This window comes from Panthera onca, chromosome A3, assembly GCF_046562875.1.
Source record: "Panthera onca isolate mPanOnc1 chromosome A3, mPanOnc1 haplotype 2, whole genome shotgun sequence".
Lineage (NCBI taxonomy): Eukaryota > Metazoa > Chordata > Mammalia > Carnivora > Felidae > Panthera > Panthera onca.
In genome coordinates this window covers 117652511-117672656 of record NC_138341.1, presented here as the reverse complement: position 1 = coordinate 117672656, position 20146 = coordinate 117652511, and the positions used below count along the sequence as shown (strand labels likewise).

General features: G+C 49.7%; 1 protein-coding gene across 2 annotated transcripts in view; it reads left to right on the top strand.

Moving 5' to 3' along the window:
• Nucleotides 1-20146, top strand: part of MTCL2 (microtubule crosslinking factor 2) — a 71468-nt gene that overhangs the window by 18220 nt on the left and 33102 nt on the right. For both annotated transcript variants that reach the window (XM_060617257.3, XM_060617246.3), the window contains exons 2-3: nucleotides 1811-2035; nucleotides 8140-8298. In XM_060617257.3, the coding sequence (XP_060473240.3) occupies nucleotides 1811-2035; nucleotides 8140-8298 (384 nt within the window). The remainder of the gene's footprint in view (nucleotides 1-1810; nucleotides 2036-8139; nucleotides 8299-20146) is intronic.

The window sequence follows — 20146 nt, the reverse complement described above, 5'->3', positions numbered from 1 at the left end:
TCCACACTAAGAACTGGCTTCTTCCTGACCCTGCTCCTGAATTAAACCAACCCACCCAGTCTCGGGGGCACTGGACAGCCCCAGGCCATGCCCTCGTAGGGAGCCACACATTTTCTGCGGGGAAAGAAAGGCTCAAGGGCTGGTGAGCACACTCTCCAGATTGTGTCCATCTCCAGAGCCCGAAGAGTTGTTTTTTTGCTTCTTGGACCCACTCCCCTGCCCCCATCAGTACCGTCCTTAGGTGCTTTTTCAGGGATGCCTTTGGCGGATCATGCTTCCCCTGTGACTCAGTTTCCCTTTTTAGTGTACAATCTTTGTTAATTCATTCAATCATCCTAAGAGTAGGTATTATTTCCATTTGTGACTCAGTTTCCACATTTGTTATTAGACATAATAATAATCCATTTCTTCTGCTGGGTTCCCTCACTCATCCCCTTACACTCTAATGATTGTTTCATGTTACTATGTCATTTTTGGGGTTGTTTACCTAACCGGACATGCATTTACTCATTCAGTTAATATTTGTTGGGAGCCTGTGGGATGCTAGGCCCGTGCTGGGCATGGGGGATATTGCGGTGAGTGAGGTAGACGTGGGGTATCCCCCCAGAGACTCACAGTATGTCTGGGAGACAAACTATTAAAGAATTGCAGATGTGCTCATGGTGACAAAGGGGAAGTGAGGGACATCTGGGAGCTGGTGACAGAGGTGGTCAGGAGCTGCCCTGGGGAAGTGAAGTCATCCCCCAACACCCTCCATTTAAAACCCAAACTCTGTTTGACCCTTCAGGGCCCTAGATGGCCGACCCCTGTCTGTTTCCCCAGCCTCAGCTTATCCCCCCTCTAGCTACCCTGGCCACCTTGCTGTATTCTGCCTCTGAGCCTTTGCACACTCTGGACCCTCTGCCTAGAGTCCTCTCTCCCTGGCTGTCTCTGTGCATGGCCGTTCCTTCTTCCCTCAGCTCAAATGTCCCTTCTTTGGAGATGGCTGCCCCAATCACGTCTTTGGACACAGCCTTTCCCCATTACTCTAGCATATTACCCAGGTGGGGGTTTTTTTGTTTCTTGCCATTTATTTGGATTTTTTGTATTTGTTGGTTTATCATGTGTCTCCCCAGTGAGACTTGGGGCTCCATGCAGAAGATACAGAAGGGGGCACATTAGTCTTGGTCAGTACCGTCCCTTCCCACCCCCACGCTTGGCACGGGGGGCCTGGCACATGGTTGGTGCCCACAAATGCTCGTTGAATGAGTCTGTCCTGCTTCCCCAGTGTGGTAGGCTCCTATTCTGCTACAGCAAATTACCACAAATTGAGTGGCTTACAACAATCCCAGATTATTATCTCACAGTTCTGGAGGTTAGAAGTCTGAAAATCAAGGCTTTGGCAGGGCTACCTTGGCAAGGCCACATGGCAGGGCTCTGGGCGAGGATCCATTCCCTTGTCCAGCTTCTAGAGGCAGCCTGTTCGAGGCCTTTCCTCCATCTTCAGAGCACGCCCCTCTAACCTCTGTTTCTGTTGTCATGTCACCTTCTCCCGCTTTGATCCCCTTGCCTCCCTCTCATAAAGACTCTTATGATTTCATTGGTCCACCCTCATATAATATAGGAAAATCTCCCAATCTCGAAATCCTTAATCTCGTTTGCAGAGTCCCTTGAATTAGGGCATGGACATCTTTGGGGGGGGGGGGGCATTATTCAGCCAGCACACCCAGGCCCCCAGGGCACCTAGGAGAGCATTGGGTGTGGCCTGCCTTCAGACACACAGGCCACTGCCACGAGCTCCGTGACCGGACCGCCTCTCCCCCCACTGCAGGATGAGATCGAGGAGCTGCGCGCAGAGATGCTCGAGATGCGGGATGTCTACATGGAGGAGGATGTGTACCAGTTGCAAGAGCTCCGGCAGCAGCTGGACCAGGCCAGCAAGACCTGCCGCATCCTGCAGTACCGGCTGCGCAAGGCTGAGCGCCGCAGCCTCCGTGCCGCTCAGACAGGCCAGGTGGATGGAGAGCTCATCCGAGGGCTGGAGCAGGACGTCAAGGTGAGCTCTGGGCCTCCCCCACCCTCATAGGTACCCCTCTTGGAGTTGGGAGCACAAGCCCAAGTGGAGCCCAGCTCAGCCCACAGTTCGCTCCTTGTGTGTGCTTGAGCAAGTTACACCACTTCTCTGGGCCTCAGCTTGCTCATCTGCAGAGTGGGGATCCCTGGTGAACCGACAGCCCATTTCCCAGGAGTGTCCCAACGTGATATCATAAATATGAATCCTATTAACAGGAGCCATTCCCACACCTGGTCCTGGGCTTGGAGTTGTCCCTGCCCTGTCCCTGCACTGTCCCTGGAGGTTTCTTATTGTGCTAATGAGTAGCAAAGGCCTGGAGTTGGATAGGGCTTGTTTAAACCTTGACTCCAATATGCCCTAATTTTGTGATTTTGAGCAAGTCACCTAAGTTTCAGTTTCCTCATCTGGAAAATGGGTATAACAGCAGCCCCTGCCTCACAGGGTTCTATGAGGGTTAGAAGAGATCATATAGGCAAAATGTCACTGTAAGCACTCAAAAATGTTAGCTATTATTATTCGCATTTTCTGGATGAGGAAAGTCAGTCTCAGAGAAAGGAAGCACCTGTTCAAGGTCACATTGACACTCTGTGTCATTGGTCCAGTGCAGGCTTATCAGCCTCCCGTGCCTGACTGCCCCGCTCCCTGCCTCCCTGCCTTGTGAAGCAGGAGAGGATTGGGCTGGAGGCTGGCAAGAGGGGCCTCCAGAAGAGCAGTCCACCCTGTCTGTGTGTGTGGGCCCTGGTCTGGGGGCTGAGAACTTAGTGGGGACCCAGGCCCAGTCTCTTGCTCTCAGAACTCAGGGGAATGTCGCGGTTGGGGGTGGGGGCACCTGGTGCAGCCTGGGGGCCCAAGGGCCTCTTCCTGCAGGGGTGACTTCTGAACTGAGGCCTGTGGGAGAAGTGGGCTTGAACCAGGAGGGGAGAGGAGGAATGCTGGAGGGAGAGACCTCTGTCTGTAGTGGCCAGGGGAGATAAACAGTGAGTGCCGGCCAGCCAACCAGCGCAGGCAGGCTCCCATCGCAGACTGTCTTTGCACATGCACAGTGGGGTTATAGGTCTGTTGTGCAGATGTGGAAACTGAGCTCAGAAAGGTTGTCTCCCCGGCCAAAGCTACCTGACAGGGCAGCCCCCGGGACAAAGGGTTGCACAAATATTCAAACTCCAGGCACTGGGTTGAGGGAGTGTGGGATGAGGAACAGCTGGGGAAGCTCAGATGAAGTAGATTTGGGCCTAGGTGATTGGGTATTTGGGGTCGGTACACTAGAGAGTCAGCCTTAGAGGGAGGGATGAGGGAGGGAGGAGGCCCTGACTGGGTGGCCAGTGCCTCCCTGGGAGGAGCTGAGAGCAGCTGGTGTGCGTGTGGGAGGGGGGGATCTCTGAGCTCTGGGCTCGGGGAAGCCACCCCTTCTGTTGGGATTTGAACTAGCCAATCAGCATCCAACTTGCCCCCCCCTCCTCCCTCTTCTCCCCGCCGCCGCTGCAGCTGGATCGCTGAGCTCATCCCTGCAGGCCTGGGCTGGATGCCTCTGGCCACCACACTCTGCCCCATGTGCTGGGGTTGTTCTCCGGCATTTAGGGGGTTCTCAGAATTGTGACTTCTTTGCTATCTCCTGGGAGGGCCTGATGGGCCCAAGTGGGGACCCTTCCCCCGCCCGCAACCCCAGAGCTGGGTATCTCTCCGGACTCTCTGACTTCTGACTTGCTCTGTCAGCTCCTTGGCCCATGCCCTGACTGGCATGGGGCCACTTCTTGGGACCTCAGTTTCCCCTTCTGTTAAATATGGGGCTTAGAGCAGCCAAATCTATAGGGCTTTTGCAGTTCCAGTGGTTTTCTCGAGCAGATAGGTTTTTGGTGAAAGCGCACCATGAATAAAACCTCAGGCCTTGGCATCCCCCTCCCCTGGGCTCTCTGTCTGTGGTCCTCCCAGCCTGCAGGACCCACTGAACCTCAGCTGGAACATGGCTCAACATGTGGAGGGCAGCGTGGTAGTTGTTCAAAGACCTGCTCTACCACTTGCTTGGTGTGTAACCTTTGGAGAGCTCCTTCACATCTCTGAGCCTCAGTTTCCCCATGCGGAAAAGGAAGATAAAACTAGTTTCCACCTATAGAAATTTTTGTGAGGATAAAATGACATAGTTCAAGTAAAGAGAGTGCTGACCACAGACTCTGGTTCCGGGTGCTCCCCTAGCAGATGAGCAAATGTTGGTTGTGGTGTTACTGTTCAGGAGAAGAACTTATAAGCCACTCGGAGGTGAAGTGGCTGGGGACAAGGGCAGGGAAGGGAAGGCTGGGGACAAGGGCAGGGAAGGGAATCTCAGCCTGTGGATAAGAATCCCCGAGAGTCTGTTCACAATGCAGGGTCCCAGACCCCAGGCCCCATTCCCCCTCCCTGAGGATTCAGAGTGACAGGGACAGGAACACCCTGAAGCCAGAGGCCCATGAGCTGAGAGGTCTGCCCATGAGCAGGGGGGCCTGTGGTCTGATGGCTGCTGGTTGCATTTGGCAGGAGCCAGGCCTCAGTGCTGTAAACAGTGACCTCATGGCTGAGCGCATTGTTTGCGCTTTGGGGATTTGCCCTGGTGTCCGGAAGCTGCAGCTGCTTCACCTCCCGTGGTATCTCAGCCCCCCTACCCTGGGAGTAGTTGGGAGGATCATAAGAGGATGAAATGAGACAAGTGGGGGGGGGCCCTGTGAGCATCTGACACGGTGAGCCTGCTGCTGGGCTTGTTGTTAATACTTTTAGTGCTGATATTAACATATCTTCAAGCTTTGGGCCAAAAGCAGGTTCAGGTTGAGAGCAGGACTCTAGAGTTGACCCACCTGATTTCAAACCTTGGTTCTGTAACTTTCTAGCTGTGTGACCTTGGGCAAGTGACCTGTCCTTTCTGAACCTCACAATGGGGATAATAAAGCCCTTCCCTGAAAGGCACATGGTGTCAGGAAGTGACAGCTGATTCTATAAATCACCTGTGAGAGGCAAGGGCGCCCAGGACCACTGAGGCTCAGAGACAGGAAAGGACAGGCTGAGGCAACCAGCCTGCCCTCCAGGCCACATGCATGCTCTTTGCTCCCATGGGCCTCCACGGGGGACCCAGGGTTCTGTGGGATCTGCAGTTAAGGGCTCTTTTGTTCACGCTGGAATTCTGTAAGCTGCCTGGGGTTGGGCTTTCTTGACATTGCAACTCTTGGGGGCGGGGGCCAAATGGGGAAGGAGATCATGTGGCGAATGGAGCAGAAGGAGCCTGGGGACTCATGGAAGGGATGAAGTCAATAGAGTCATTTATAAACCCAAGAGGATCTTGGAATCCACACGGATCATGTCTTCTTGGTGGGGAGTGTTGCCTCCCAGGTTGAGGCCATGGCAGGGATGGAGAGGAGCTGGCTCCAAGTGGGAGCATAAGTAGGAGAGAAGCCTCCAGCCGCTGAGCCCTCACACCAGTCAGGGACGCAGCCCTCCCTGGACAGTGGGTGGGGTGGGCGGTTGAGGGGAGCAGTAGGTGCAGCTCCCCATATTTCAGTCATCTGTTCCTTCATCTCCCTTTTCGCTTTTTGGAGCTTTGGGGGGTTTGTTTGTTCTCCAACAAGTGTTTATTTGGCACTAGCGTGTACCAGACCCCGCACTGCTGCCGGGACACAGAGATGTGAAGGAGCCCAGGCATGGTCTGGGGCCTTGATCTCTGTGCCCCACCACTCCTGCCCCTGGGGCCTAAGCAGCATGAATGGATGGATGAATGAATGAATGAATGAATGAGTGAATGAATGGATGAATGAATGAATGAGTGAATGAATGAATGAATGGAGTATTGATCAGGACAGGGGCTTTCTGGGTGACCTAATAGCCCCAAACCGGGGACTATAGCCAAGAGCCTGGGGTTGAACACCAGTAAAAACCCTGACACCAAACACAAGAGGGAGATTGTGGGGTACTGGGCCAAAAAATCCGATAAAATCAGCGCACAGAGGTGAAGCAGTGATCCTGACAATGCTTTAACAAATTATATTTCTTGATGTTCTAGCCACCAACCCAAGGACTATGTCATTTATTCCGTACAGCAGCCTTTGGGAGTAGGCTGTATCAACCCCATTTACCAATGACCACAAAGAGACTTCAAATGTATAAATAAACTGGCTGTGGGTCACACACACACAGAGTGCTGGAATCAGACTCGATCTAGTTTTCCCCTACCTGCAAAGTTCTTGTTCTGGTATTGAGGGGTTGCTCATCCCACTTGGCAGACAAGGAAAGTTTGGTGGCCTAGGGAGGCTGGGGACCAGCTTCCGGCTGTCCCTGGGGATCTTCAGGGGCAGGGAGCAGCAGTGGGCACCAGAGGGAGGGGAAGGCAGTGCTGAGTTTCCTCTCTGGCCGTTGTTTTTCCTGGCCTGCCTCTCACGCTGCCAAAGGGTCCATGCCGAGCTGGGCCTGGGCCCAGGCAGAGGGCAGAGCCAGGGAGGGCCCTCTTCCCTTCCGGCACGGAGGAGGTGCCATAGTTGTTTCCGAGCCTGGCAGGCATGGGGCATTGGGCTGTCTGCCCTTCACATACCTCTTGCTGGCAAAGCCCTGGAACCGCTCTCAGAGCCCTGGCCATGCTGGCCCCTCAGGCAAATCCCAGGGGCTCCCCCCCCAGCTCAGCTCACACTTGGTCTACATGACCCTGAGCCGAGTCACTTATGCTCTGAGCCTCAGACAGCAATGGAGTGAAGAGGAATGAATCTGGCACACAGTAGGTATTCAACGAAGGGCAGTGCCTGGACCACTTCAGAGTAGTTGTGATTTGCCAGCGCAAAAGGGACTTCCTCATCCCCAGAGGCTCCCTTTCCTGGCCTTTGACCCCCAGGGTGTCCTCCAGGAAATGGGGTGCTTTTGCTGCAGAGCCCTGTCACTAGGATTAGAGTTTGCAGCTCTGTTAGCTCCCTTCTGTAGGGATGACTTGGACATATGCCCACCCTTTGTCATTTCCAGCGCGTTCTGTAGCCCAAACGATTGGAAACCAGGGTCAGGGTCACACTATGACCTCTGGCAGGTCATGTATGGCTTCACCACTCACCCAGCACTCACTGTGCTGGCCCAGGGCCGAGCTTTCTTGTGCAATAGCTGATTCAGTCCTCCTGTTGGGCCCACGAGGTTGCTGCTATTATTGCACCCATTTTGTAGTTAAGGAGACTGAGGCACAGAGTGGAGAAATGATTTGGCCAGGATCACATGCTGGTCACTGGCAGAGATGGGATTCAGATGGCTCTGGGGCCACCCATCTTGCTCTAGTTTCCACTTATGCTCACTTCCCTCCCTTTATTTAAAAAAAAAAAAAATTTTAAGTTTATTTATTTTTGAGACAGAGACAGATCATGAGTGGGGGAGGGGTAGAGAGAGGGAGGGAGACACAGAATCCAAAGCAGGCTCCAGGCTCTGAGCTGTCAGCACAGAGCCCGATGTGGGGCTCGAACTCACAAACTGTGAGATCACGACCTGAGCCGAGGCCAGACACTTAACCTACTGTGCCACCCAGGCATCCTCACTTCCCTCCCTTTAAAATGAGCTTCTGGCCAGGGCACCTGGGTGGCTCAGTCAGTTAAGCATCTGACTTTGGCTCAGGTCATGATCTCACAGTTTGTGAGTTCGAGCCCCGCATCGGGCTCTGTGCTGACAGCTCGGAGCCTGGAGCCTGGCTTGGATTCTGTGTCTCCATCTGTCTCCCTGCCTTTCCCCCACTCACACTCTCTCTGTCTCTCAAAAATAAATAAATAAATGTTAAAAAATAAATACAAAAATAAAATGAGCTTCTGGCCCTGCCACAGGCTCTTGTGAGAATTAGAAGCACCGAATGCCTCAGGTAAATGAAAAGGCCTTGCTAAGAACAGGCAGGGCCTTTACAGCTTTCTGGGGACTGAACTGTGATATAGACATTAGGAACTCAGGGTGCCTGGGTTTGGGTTTTGCTCCTGCTGTTTCCTGGTTCTGTGACCCCTGTATCTTCTCTGTGCCCCAGTTTCCTCATCTGCTGAGTGGGGATGATGAGAGACCCTGTCTGCTGGGGGGTTGCTCTGCAGACAAGGCCACGCGGTCCCTGCTCATCACCCACCCTTGTCCAGGTCTCTAAGGACATCTCTGTGCGGCTGCATAAGGAGCTTGAGACAGTGGAGAAGAAACGGGCGCGGCTGGAGGAGGAGAACGAGGAGCTTCGGCAGCGGCTCATCGAGACCGAGCTGGCCAAGCAGGTGCTGCAGACGGAGCTGGAACGGCCGAGAGAGGTGAGGGCTCGCCCATCCCAGCCAGGGCCAGGCCGGGGCAGGTGGGCGTGTGCCAGCCCCCTAGCCAGGGTCTCTGGAACCTCTGCGTCTGCACAGTCATGCACACTAAGGACACAATGGTGAATGAGAGACACCGGTTCCTGTCCTCAAGGAGCCCAGAGGCGAGGGACGCCCGGGTGGCTCAGTCCGTTAAGTGTCTGCTGATTTCAGCTCAGGTCATGATCTCATGCTCGTGAGATTCAACCTTATGTCAGGCTTCATGCCGAATGTGGAGGCTGCTTGGGATTCTTTCTCCCTCTCTCTCTGCTCCTACTCTGCTCATGCTTTCTCTCTCAAAATAAATAAATAAACATTAAAAAAAAAAAAGGGAACCCACAGGCTAATGAAGGAGACAGTCATCCACCAAAGAACCGTGCAACTGTGGGAAGATGAACTGCAAAAGCATTCCACAATACCCACCGTGGGGCCTGGCCCTCTGCCTTGGTTTCCTTATCTACAAAACGAGACAATAATACCCTGAGTTGTTGTGAGGACTAGCTGGGGTAACTTGTGTGGACATGATTTAGGGGCTGCCATTTGGTGTAAAGTTCGGTGCGGGGGGCTGGGCCTCTGGCCAGTGTCTCGACACAGATTTCGGGACATTACTCAGTTCCTGAATGTGGCCCCCAAGCACCAGCCTCTCCCTTTGCTCACGTGAGTCTTCCACTTGTGCGTACTTTCTGCCTTCTGCTGTGTGTTGGGCATGCAGTGTGCTGGGTACCATGCTAGGCACTTTTTCTGAACAATTTTCATCAAGGCCTAATGAGATTGTGATTATACCCATTTTATGGGTGAGGAAACAGCCCCTGAGAGAAGGAGGGATGTCCTCAAGGTTGCACGGGGCCCCGTGGGCTCTGCAGAATGCCTATGGAAAGCCATCAGCCTAGGTGACCGCTAGGGACTAGAGTCCTCCAGAATGCAGGGGTCTGTGCTCCAGGTGGCCCGGTGAGGGGTGGGGAGGGCTTCTGACCACAGAGGCACAGCTGGGTCTCAGCTATCTGGTTGCTCACGAGGGTATCTTAGGATAGTACATTGTTCTGGGACACCCCTCACCTTCCCTGAGGGCAGACATGAGAGTGTTCCAGGACTGAGACATCACAGCCCTGAGGCCAGAACAGTCCATCAGCTGCCCTTCCTCCTGGGCATGTTGTGTGGTGTGCCAGTGGCTTCTCAGTGTGGAGATGGGACATTGGCTGCTAAGGGCTGCTGCGGAGCCCTGTCCTGCTCCAGGGCTGGGTGGGAGGCCCCCTCCTTCGGGAAGTCTCCTGCCCCCCATGGCCTGGCCCCTGACACTGGGGACCATGTTCACACATGTTGTTGCTGCCGCCCTTGATAGTGTGGAAAGGGGAGACAGTTTCAGAGAGTGCCTTGGAGCTCAGCGTGTTCCTGTTGTAAAGGAGAGGAAACTGAGGCTCAGAGAGGGACAGCTTGCCTGAGTTCACCCGCCCTTCCTTGGCAGAGATGTGGCTGAGACCCTGAAGCCGCATCCCCCTCTAAGTCTCAGTTTCTCCATCTGTGACATCGGGATAATAACGGTACCCAGCTAATGCGGTTGTTTATGACCATTAATAAGATTGGGTAACCGTAGAACACTGTGAAGAAGTTAAATAGAATAAAGTAGCGGGGCACCTGGGTGGCTCAGCCTGTTAAGCGTCCGACTTCGGCTCAGGTCATGATCTCACAGTTTGTGGGTTCGAGCCCCGCATCGGGCTCTGCGCTGACAGCTCAGAGCCTGGAGCCTGCTTCGGATTCTGTGTCTCCTTCTCTGTCTGCCCCTCCCCCGCTTGTGCTTTTTCTCTCTCTCTTTCTCTCTCTCTCAAAAATAAATAAATATTTAAAAAAGGAATAAAGTCGTAGTGCAATTCCCAAAAAAATTAAATATGCAGTTATTATATGAACCCACAATTCCACTTTGGGATATATACCCAAAAGAATTAAAAGCAGGGACACAAACAGATACTTGTACCCCTGTGTTCCTAGCAGCATTATTTACAATAGAAGCAACCCTAATGTCCATCAATGTATGTACATAGAGTGGACTATTGGTAAAGCTTTTTAAAGGAAGGAAATTCTGACACATGCTCCACCCTGGATGAACCTTGAAGACGTGATGCTAAGTGAAATGAGCCAGCCACCAATGGACCAGTGTTATGATTCCACTTATAAGACCTACTTAGGGTAGTCAAATTCATAGAGACAGAAAGCAGGATAGAGGTTACCGGGAGCTGGAGAGAGGAGGGAGGGAGGAATTGGTGTTCGGTGGGTACAGACTTTCAGTTTAGGATAATGAAAAAGTTCTAGAGATGAATAGCGGTTGCTTGACAAAGTGAATGCACTTAATGCCACTGAAATGAGTACTCAAAAATGACTAAAAATGGTAAATTTCATATTGTGTATACTTTAGGACAATTAAAAAAAAAGAATAAGGTAGAGCTATATGTACTGATGTTGAAAGATCTCTAAGGTATGTAGTTAAAAAAGAAGGGGAGAGAGCTATATATATTACACAATCCTGCCAATTATTTTGATAACAGAACAGACTGGTTTTGGAGCATGTATGTGTGTGTGTAAACGCATAGCAAAAGTCTGGAGGAAAATCCGCTGACTGAGGAAGGAGAGATGGTGGGAATAGCATGGGGAAATGACTTTGCTTTGTATTCTTTTAATGCTGTAGTAAGGTGAGTTTTAGGGAGGGGGATTATTTGTTACATTTTAAATGTAGTCAAGCAGGTAAAGAGCCCTATGTGGTGCTGGGCACACAGTAGGTGCTCAAGACACATTGGTTCGCTTCCCCTTTGAAGACGTGTCAGGCCTGCTGGTGCTCCCCGGCATGCCCCTTGGGGTCTCAGGATCTGGGCAAGGGGGCGTGGCCCTGTGTTTGTTTGCCGAGTACCTTCTCCCCACCCCTTCCAGACGTGGTTTCCATGGAGATAAGTGTCCCTGAGCAATTCTGCCAGAGCTGCTGGAGTCCCGTCATCCAGATCTGCCTTTGCCATCCTGACAGGTTGCTGTGGCGATACCGTCACCCAGCTGGGAACCGGAGCCCCTGGCCTGAGCTGATGTGGTTGCCATGGAGATGGCTCTTCCTTATAGAGAAGGGAGGGTGGCCAGCCCTAGCTGCACTCTGTGGTGGCACTGTTGCCCAGCTGGGTTGCAGCTCAAGAATCGTAACACCAGCCTCCCCCTCATCCAGTACCATTCCCCCTTCTTGTATTTTAGGCAGAAAGCCAATCTCAGTGTTGACGTGATGTATTATAATATAGCCGCTGTGTCTGAATGCTTGCTCCGTACCAGGCACCTCACCAGGCATTTTATATACCTCCTCATGTTTTGAAACCAGCAGCTTCCCAACATACATTGTTATTCTCATTTTATAGGTGGTACTCTTCTTGACAGTATTTTCATTGTGATATCACAATTCACATAATATAAAAGTTACCATTTATAGTGTCAAGTTCAGGGATGCCTGGGTGGCTCAGTCGGTTAAGCATCCAACTTCAGCTCAGGTCATGATCTCACAGTTCATGAGTTCGAGCCCTGTGTGGGGCTCAGAGCCTGGAGCCTGCTTCAGATTCTCTTTCTCTCTGCCCGCCCCCCCCCCCCTCACTCAAAAATAAATGAACATTTTTAAAAAAAATCTAAACATAAAGTGTCAAATTCAGTGGTTTTTAATGTATTCATAATGTTGTACAATCATCACCGTTATCTAAATCTAGAATATTTCCATTGCCTCTAAAAGAAACCCCGTACCTGTTAACAGTCACTCCCCATTCCCCTTCCCTCCAGCCCCTGGCAACCACTAATCCACACTCTGTCTCCATGGATTTGCCTATTCTGGCCATTTCATACAAATGGAATCATGCAATTTGTGATCTTTTGTGATGGGCTTCTTTCACGTACCATAATGTTTTCAAGGTTTATCCATGTCAGAGCATGTATCAGTACTTTATTCGTTTTTATGGTCAAATAATAATCCGTTGTATGAGTATACATTTTGTCCACTCATCAGGTGATGGACATTTGGGTTGTCTCCACCTTTTGACTAGTATGAGTAATGCTGCTATGAACATTTGCATACAGGTTTTGTGTGTTTTCAGTTCTCTTGGGTATATACCAAGGAGTGGACTGCTGCATACAGGTGGTATTGGGGAAAGACAAAGATGGGATTCTAACCCAGGGCTTTGTCTCCCAAAGTCACACCGACTCTTACGGTGCTGCCCTGCCCTCCTCGCCCTATCTAGGTACCTTCCTAGGACGCTGCTGTGTTTTCAGAACCTCCGAAGATGCTGCTCCCTTCAGCGAATGAGTACTTCCGTCCCTGGCACAGGCTTCTCGTCCTGATTCCCATTCTGATGGGGTACGCAGGGTGCTGACCATGGCGTCAGATCACCTGGGTTCAAATCCTGGTTCTGCTGGCGTCATCCTCTGATGCAGCCTGGCCGTGGTCTGTGTGGTGCAGGGCACACTGAAATTTGGGGTCACACGGGCCTGAGTTTGAAAGCTGGCTTTGCCACTTACTTGGAGATAACTGTAATAATGCTGGGCAAATCACATAACTGCTCCGGGCTCAGTTTGTTCACTTATAAAACGGGAATATTAATCCCTGCTTCTCAGAGACAGGCAGGTAAAGTGCTTAGCAGGGAGGAAGGACTTGGTGAACACTGATTAGCATCATCATTATCATCATTACCCTTAGCTGCTATGATGGCTGTGTGTTGGGAGCAGCATTTACCTTAAATAAATGTTTCTGCTGCCCCTACCCAGGTGCTGTCTATCGAACTGCCACTTGTCTATGGAAGTAGCAGTTACATTGCAAATCAACACATGCGCTTGGCAGTGTGTGTCCCAGTGACTTCTGATTTGGGTTTTTTTTTTTTTTTTTTTTTTAATTTATTTTTTTTTTTTTTATTTATTTTTGGGACAGAGAGAGACAGAGCATGAACGGGGGAGGGGCAGAGAGAGAGGGAGACACAGAATCGGAAACAGGCTCCAGGCTCCGAGCCATCAGCCCAGAACCTGACGCGGGGCTCGAACCCATGGACTGTGAGATCGTGACCTGGCTGAAGTCGGACGCTTAACCGACTGCGCCACCCAGGCGCCCCTGATTTGGGTTTTATGTCTAAATCAGTCTTTGCTTCCTCCCCCCAGATGGTCTTCCCTAACCAGGAGCCATTTGGCCTCTGTCTAGCCACTTCAGCTGCTCTGGAGGAAGAATGCCTCGGTCTTTGAGATGCACCCAGAGTAAATTTTGCACACACAGCACAGTCTGTGTTTTCAGTGAGACCCTTTCAAAGATCCCCTCCGTATTTGGTGAAAATCTGCCCAGTTGTTTTGGCAGAAGGTTCACTTTATTCCCTGAAGGTTGGTCTTTGTTTCCTGGCAGCACGGAAGCAGGGAAGGTATTAGAGAGCAGGGGGCCCCTCCAAGCTGTGCTCAGGCAGCCTCTCTGTGCGGGCTGGAGGTGCAGGGACACAATCTACTAGTCTTTGGAGAAGGACAAGGGAGGACATAGCTCATGCTCCTACCAGGAGCCATTAAACCAAGGATGTTTAGAGGTGCCACCCTGGCTGCTCAAAGGTGGCCTTGTGAGTTGCTGGTAGATGGGGAAGCCCCCGATGTGTGCCAGGCCAAAGAATGTGCCCGCGGGGTCCGTCGCTTAGCGACGGCATTCCTGTTGGTGCCTGGGACTGTCCTGTCTTGCCCCTTCCTTCCCACTCTCCTGAGGCCCGGGGCCAGAACATCTGCTCCCGGGGGCTCCACAAAGAGTCTCTGACAGGCCCTGGCTCCCTTGAGGGGCACTGCAGCCCCCCAGGCCGCCTGGCCAGCTGCTGCTCTGCAGAGAGGAGGAGGTCTTTGGGCTCTGTGAGCTTGCCTTGTTTTTCCCTCCAGAGCCGAAGAGTAGTGTGGGAGCCCAAGTGGCTTAGACAAGGTGGGGAGGAAAGGGTCTGTTCCAACCAGAAAAGGCTGGAATTACTCCTGTCCTGAAAGGGTTTGCTGCTTTGCTCTCTCTTCTCTGCCCACTGCCCTCCCTTTCTGGTGAGGTTCATGCCACTCAGGGCTTTCTCTCTGCCTGTTGGAAAGGTGCCCAGTGACTTTTCTTGGGAAAGCATATTAAAAATATCTTAACGTGATTTCCCCCCTCTACCCGACAGGTTATATGTGCTTGGTAGAGAAAGACTAGAAAATACAAATAAGTCCTAATAAGAAAAAATTCACCTGAAAACCAATATTCAGAGGGAATTTCTCTGAATAATTACCAAACCATTATTTGGGTGAGAGGGGCACATACTTCCAATCCATTTTTTCTATTTATATGCGCACACACATATTGAAATGTATATATGTATATATATGCATTTTCTTCCCCTAACATAAGCTCAGTGAAGCAAAAATATCATTACAAAAGCCCATAAATGCATACCTAGCATCCCTCTAAGGGTGGGTACATCAGACTGGTTGTATTAGTTGTCTTGGGCAGTAAAACTGGTGACTTGGGTTCACTGTATTCCTTTTTGTGATTTTTTTGGGGGGGGAAGTATAGTTGACACACAACGTTACATTGGTTTCGGATGTGCAACGTAGTGTGATTCAACAAGTCTGTAGTTATGCTGTGCTCACCACAAGCATAGCTACCATCTGTTACCATGCAATCCTGTTACAATACCACTGACGATATTCCCTGTGCTGGAGCTTGCATCCGCACAACCTATACATTCCATAATTGGAAGCCCATGTCGCCACTCCCCTTCACCCCCTTTTGTGCCCCACCCCCGTTTTGGTGGTTTGTGAAGTTTGGACTATGTGAACGTGTTATCCACAAAATAATAGAAATCATGAAAATCCTACATAAAATCGAAGAAGGAAGCTTCCTCTCTTAACCACCCCCCTCAATTCTACTCCCGACTCAGCTTAACCCATGGTTAGCAGGTTGGTTTGTATCTTTTTAGACCTTTCTCCATGCTCATACAATGTGTGTTTCTCTGTGTATTTTTAGAAAGTCAAGATGGGATTATATTGTGTACATGGTTTCTGTAACATGCAGATTATGTAGTATGAACACAGACTTTTTTAAAATGCTGGATGTTTTGGGTTTTCTTCTGCCTAAGGTGCTTATTATAAAAATCAAAGATCACAGAGTCAAGTAAACATAGGAAGGAAAGAAAGTCTAAAAGGGTAGCATCTATTTCAGTATTTTAAACACAGAGCCGAAGGTCTAGAAGGAGCTCCAGCTGGCTGTCAGCCTGTGGTCACCCTCAGGTTGGGAAGGAGAATGCCTAGGGGGCTTCTGATTTGTCAGCATTGTATAGATTAACAGTGAGAATTTATTTTTGTATATTAAAATTTTATTTTAAAAAGTATTTTGTAATGAAAAAAATTTTTTAAAGAAAAAAACTGGAAGACTGTGTCCCCTGCCTCCTAAAAAAATGTGGGGGAAGAGGGCCAAGTGTAAGTTCACTGTATTCTCATTGTAAATAGCCTGGTATAAATTCTTCAGAGCTTCTCCCACCCTGTGTGCATATATGTGCGTGTGCACGCACACACACGCACACACACCTTTTATAACGATGGTAACATGCTCTAGGTTTTTTTTTTTTTTAATAACAGCTTTTTTGAGATATAATTTACATACGATATGGTTTGTCTTTTTAAAGTATACAGTTCAGTGGTTTTTTAGGATATTCAGAGTTGTAAAACCTTCACCACTTTCTCATTCCAGGACATTTTCATCGCCCCAACAAGAAACCCCAAGCCCATCAACAGTCACTCCTGCCTCTCCCAGCCCCTGGCAACCACTAATCTACTTGTGGATTTGCCTATTACAGACATTTTATGTAAATAGTATCATACATTGTGTGGCCTTTCGTGACTGGCTTTTCACTTTAGCATGATGTTCTCAAGACACATGCATGTTGTAGCAAACATCAGCACTTTGTTGTTTTTTTTTTTTCAATGGCTGAATGATATTCCCTTGTGTGGATATGCCACATTTGTTTATCCATGTACCAGTTGGTGGACATTTGGGTTGTGGGTTTTGTTTCGCGAGTTCCTTCTTTTTCTTACCAAGATGTTTCAGAGACTTTGCCTCGTCGTCAGGAAATCTCACTCCCCTCTGTCCTTTTTCATGGCTTTAGGCTTTATATGATCTCATTCCTTCATACGTGGTGGCCCCCTCCCCCTCCTGTCACCCCACTTCCTCTCTCCAGGGTGTCTGCTGTGCTTGAAGAGGCTGTGGTTACCTGAAGAGGCTCAGTTTTATAGGGAGAGAAAGGTGTTTGCCCAGGATCGCAAACTCAGTGTTGTGGGGTTGCCACAGTTCTGCTCCCAGCTGAGGCCACGGCCTCTCCCACTCAGCTTGTGATAAGCAGATCTGGATCTGCAAGCCTGACCATCTTTCCCCAGAGCCCCCACCTCACCACTCACTCCATGCCTGGGTGTCCTTCTGAGCACCCCCTTCCTGGCGCCATTTGTGGGAGGGGCTCTTTGTGGGGGGACCTGTTTTGTGGTATCGCCCCATTTCCTACCTTGTCCTCCTCGCTTTTGAAAGAGCCCAGATTAGCCCTTCTCAAATACTGGCTGTTTGCTTTTGGCACCCTGCGTCTGAAATATCAGCCTCTGTCTTCCTGCCTCATTTGCATATCAAAAGGTGCCTTTAGGATTTGATTGGGCTCCAAGATATACTTAAGACCCCAGCTGGAGTTCATTTCCCTGGCTCTCTGGTTTTAGCCTGGGCTTCGAGATAGAATCACCTGGGAAGCTATTTAAAAATCTCATGGCTGGGACCTACCCTGGACCGATTAATATCAGAATCTCTGGGACCTTGGGCATCGGTATTTTTTTTAACTTCTCCCAGGTAATTCTGATGTGCACCCAGGTTGAGAACCACTGTGCTGCCTCCACTGTAGCCCTCATCAAAGAAGGCACATTTTCTCCTTCCAAGTCTGAAACTAGATCAAAACCTCTGTCAAGAACTGGTCCCGGGTCAGCTATGGATTTGCTGTGGGGCCTCTCTCTCACCTTCAGTGAGATGGGGGCTTCGGGGGCTTGGATTACGTCAGTGGTTCTCACCTTCACGGATGGGTATGAGAGATGGGGGCATAGGGGGAGCCATGTATTCAAACACCTGGGAGTGGGGTGCCTGTGTGACTCGGTTGATTAAGTGTCCGACTCAGGTCATGATGTTGCAGTTCTTGAGTTTGAGCCCCGCGTCGGGCTCTGTGCTGACAGCTCTGAGGCTGGAGCCTGCTTTGGATTCTGTGTCTCCCTCTCTCTCTGCCCCTCCTCTGCTCACACTCTGTCTTTCTCTGTCTTAAAAGTAAATAAACATGGGGCACCTGGATGGCTCAATTGGTTAAGCGTCCGACTTCGGCTCAGGTCATGATCTCTCGGTTCGTGAGTTTGAGCCCCGCGTTGGGCTCTGTGCTGACAGCTCAGAGCCTAGAGCCTGCTTCGGATTCTGTGTGTGTGTGTCTCTCTCTGTGCCCCTCCCCTGCTCGCACTCTGTCTCTCTCTCTCAAAAATAAATAAACATTAAAAAAAATTTAAAATATATATATATAAAAATATTTAAAAAGATAAACAAACAAACAAACGTTAAAAAAAATAAAAACAAACCCTTGGGAGCATTCTCAAAAAATACCTGTTGAACTTGAAAAAGTTAAAGGCAACCGAAGTGTGGTTTTATACACTACTAATGTAAACCATCCCTCTCACGGGAAGGAGTGGAGTGTTCAGTAGACTTCTGCATCTGAGTGACTTTTTTAAACATCAAGAAACTTTAGTAAAAATTATGGTAACATTTTCTCAAATTCCCCTCCATAGGTCTTGTGCTGTTTTGCATTCTTCCCAGCCATATAGGAGTTTTCCTACTTCTCCATAGCTTCACCAATAGAATGTGTTGTCAGATGTTTGGAGTTTTGCCAGTTTGATAGGTGAGAAGAGGTATCTCACGTAGATACCCCCCCATCCCGTGTTGTAATTTGCATTTCTCTGTCTTGAATAGGGTTGAGCATCTTCCTATGGTTACAAGTCATTTACCTTTCTTGTGTACACTTTTTCACGTCTCTAGCACATTTTAATATAGGTTTGTTGGCCTTTTTGTTTTCTGTTTTGTGAAGCTCTTTATGTATTTAGAATATTAACCCTTTGTAGTGAAATAAGTTGCAAATTTTTTTTCCCCAGTTAGTCATTTATGCTTTTACTTTCTTAGGGTCTTTCTTTCCTTCTTTGTTTCTTTCTTAATTAATTATTTATTTTTCATGTTTATTTATTTTTGAGAGAGAGAGACAGAGACAGAGAGACAGAGTGCGAGCAGGGGACGGGCAGAGAGAGACGGGGACAGAGGATCCAAAGCGGCCTCCAGGCTCTGAGCTGTGAGCACAGAGCCTGACACAGGGCTCAAACCCACAAACCATGAAATCATGACCTGAGCTGAAGTCAGACGCTCAACTGACTCAGGTGCCCCTTTTCATAATTTTCATAATATCTAAAGAGAACCTTTATTTATTTATTTATTTATTTATTTATTTAATTTATGTTGAGAGAGAGAGAGAGAGAGAGAGAGAGCGCACATGAACAGGGGGAGGGGCAGAGAGAGAGAATCCCAAGCAGGCTCCGGTGAGGTCAGCATAGAATCCGATGCAGGGCTCCAACTCCTGAACTACAAGATCATGACCTGAGCTGAAGTCAGTTGCTTAACCAACTGAACCACACAGGTGCCCCTATTTCTTTCTTTCTGAGAGACAGAGACAGAGAGAGAGAGTGCGCGCATGTGTTCATGAGGCAGGGAGAGAGGGAGAGAGAATCCCAAGCAGGTTTGGGTGCTGTTAGCACAGAGCCTGATGTGGGGCTTAATCTCCTGAACCATGAGGTCATGACCTGAGCTGAGATCAAGAGTCAGACACTTAACCCTGGGTGACTGAGCCACCCAGGTGCCCTGGGTGTTTTTTTTTACATGTAGAATTTGCTTATGTAATTAAAAGTATCAATTTCTAAAAAGAAAGAAACAGAGAAAGAGTTTATTTTCACCCTACCAGTTCTTGATTTTTGAATTATGATTATTACAGTGTAATTTTACGTGAAAAGTTACAATTTAATTGTAAAAATTGAGCAGTCCCTTACCAAGGGACTGCTAGGCCTCCCAGGTAATCATGATGTTTTACCTATATGCATTTTTTTGTTAGTATGCACTCTGAATTAAAGTCCATGAGGACAGGATGGACCCTGAAGTGGAGATTTTCGTGCTTATTGGAAGAGTCCCCTTGGAGATAACACCACCAAGGAGTTTCAGGCATTCACACCAATGGCCTTGGCCAATCTCATGGGGGAGCTCTGGAGCTCCGATGGCTATTTAGAGTTATTCTGAGTTGAGGCAGGAGGCTATGGACCAGTCATTGCAAGTGGGCTCCCTCCAGGGAGGGCACATGACCTTGGAGGAGGTGGCTTCCCTCAGCCAATGGCATCACTGGGAGGGGACTAAGCTTTGAGGTCTTAGTTGGGAGAACAAGTGCCCCAGTTCAAGGAGGTGGGATCTGAGTGGAACACCACAGCAGGCCCCCCAAGTACCCTGTCCGACTTGGTCACTGCTGTGTACTCTATGCCTAGCTGTACCTGGCACGTGATAGGTACTCAGGAAATCTTTGGTGAATGAATGAGAGAGACAAAGAATGGAAACCCGGATTTCTGGGTCTTGGCCCAGGCCAACTGGATCATAATGGAGGGGTGGGAGAAAGGGGAGAAAGTGGGCAGGTGTGATCAGAGTCATCTCCTCAAGCACTTCAGGCCCACTGGGTGGTCTTGAGGGCCCCCCTGG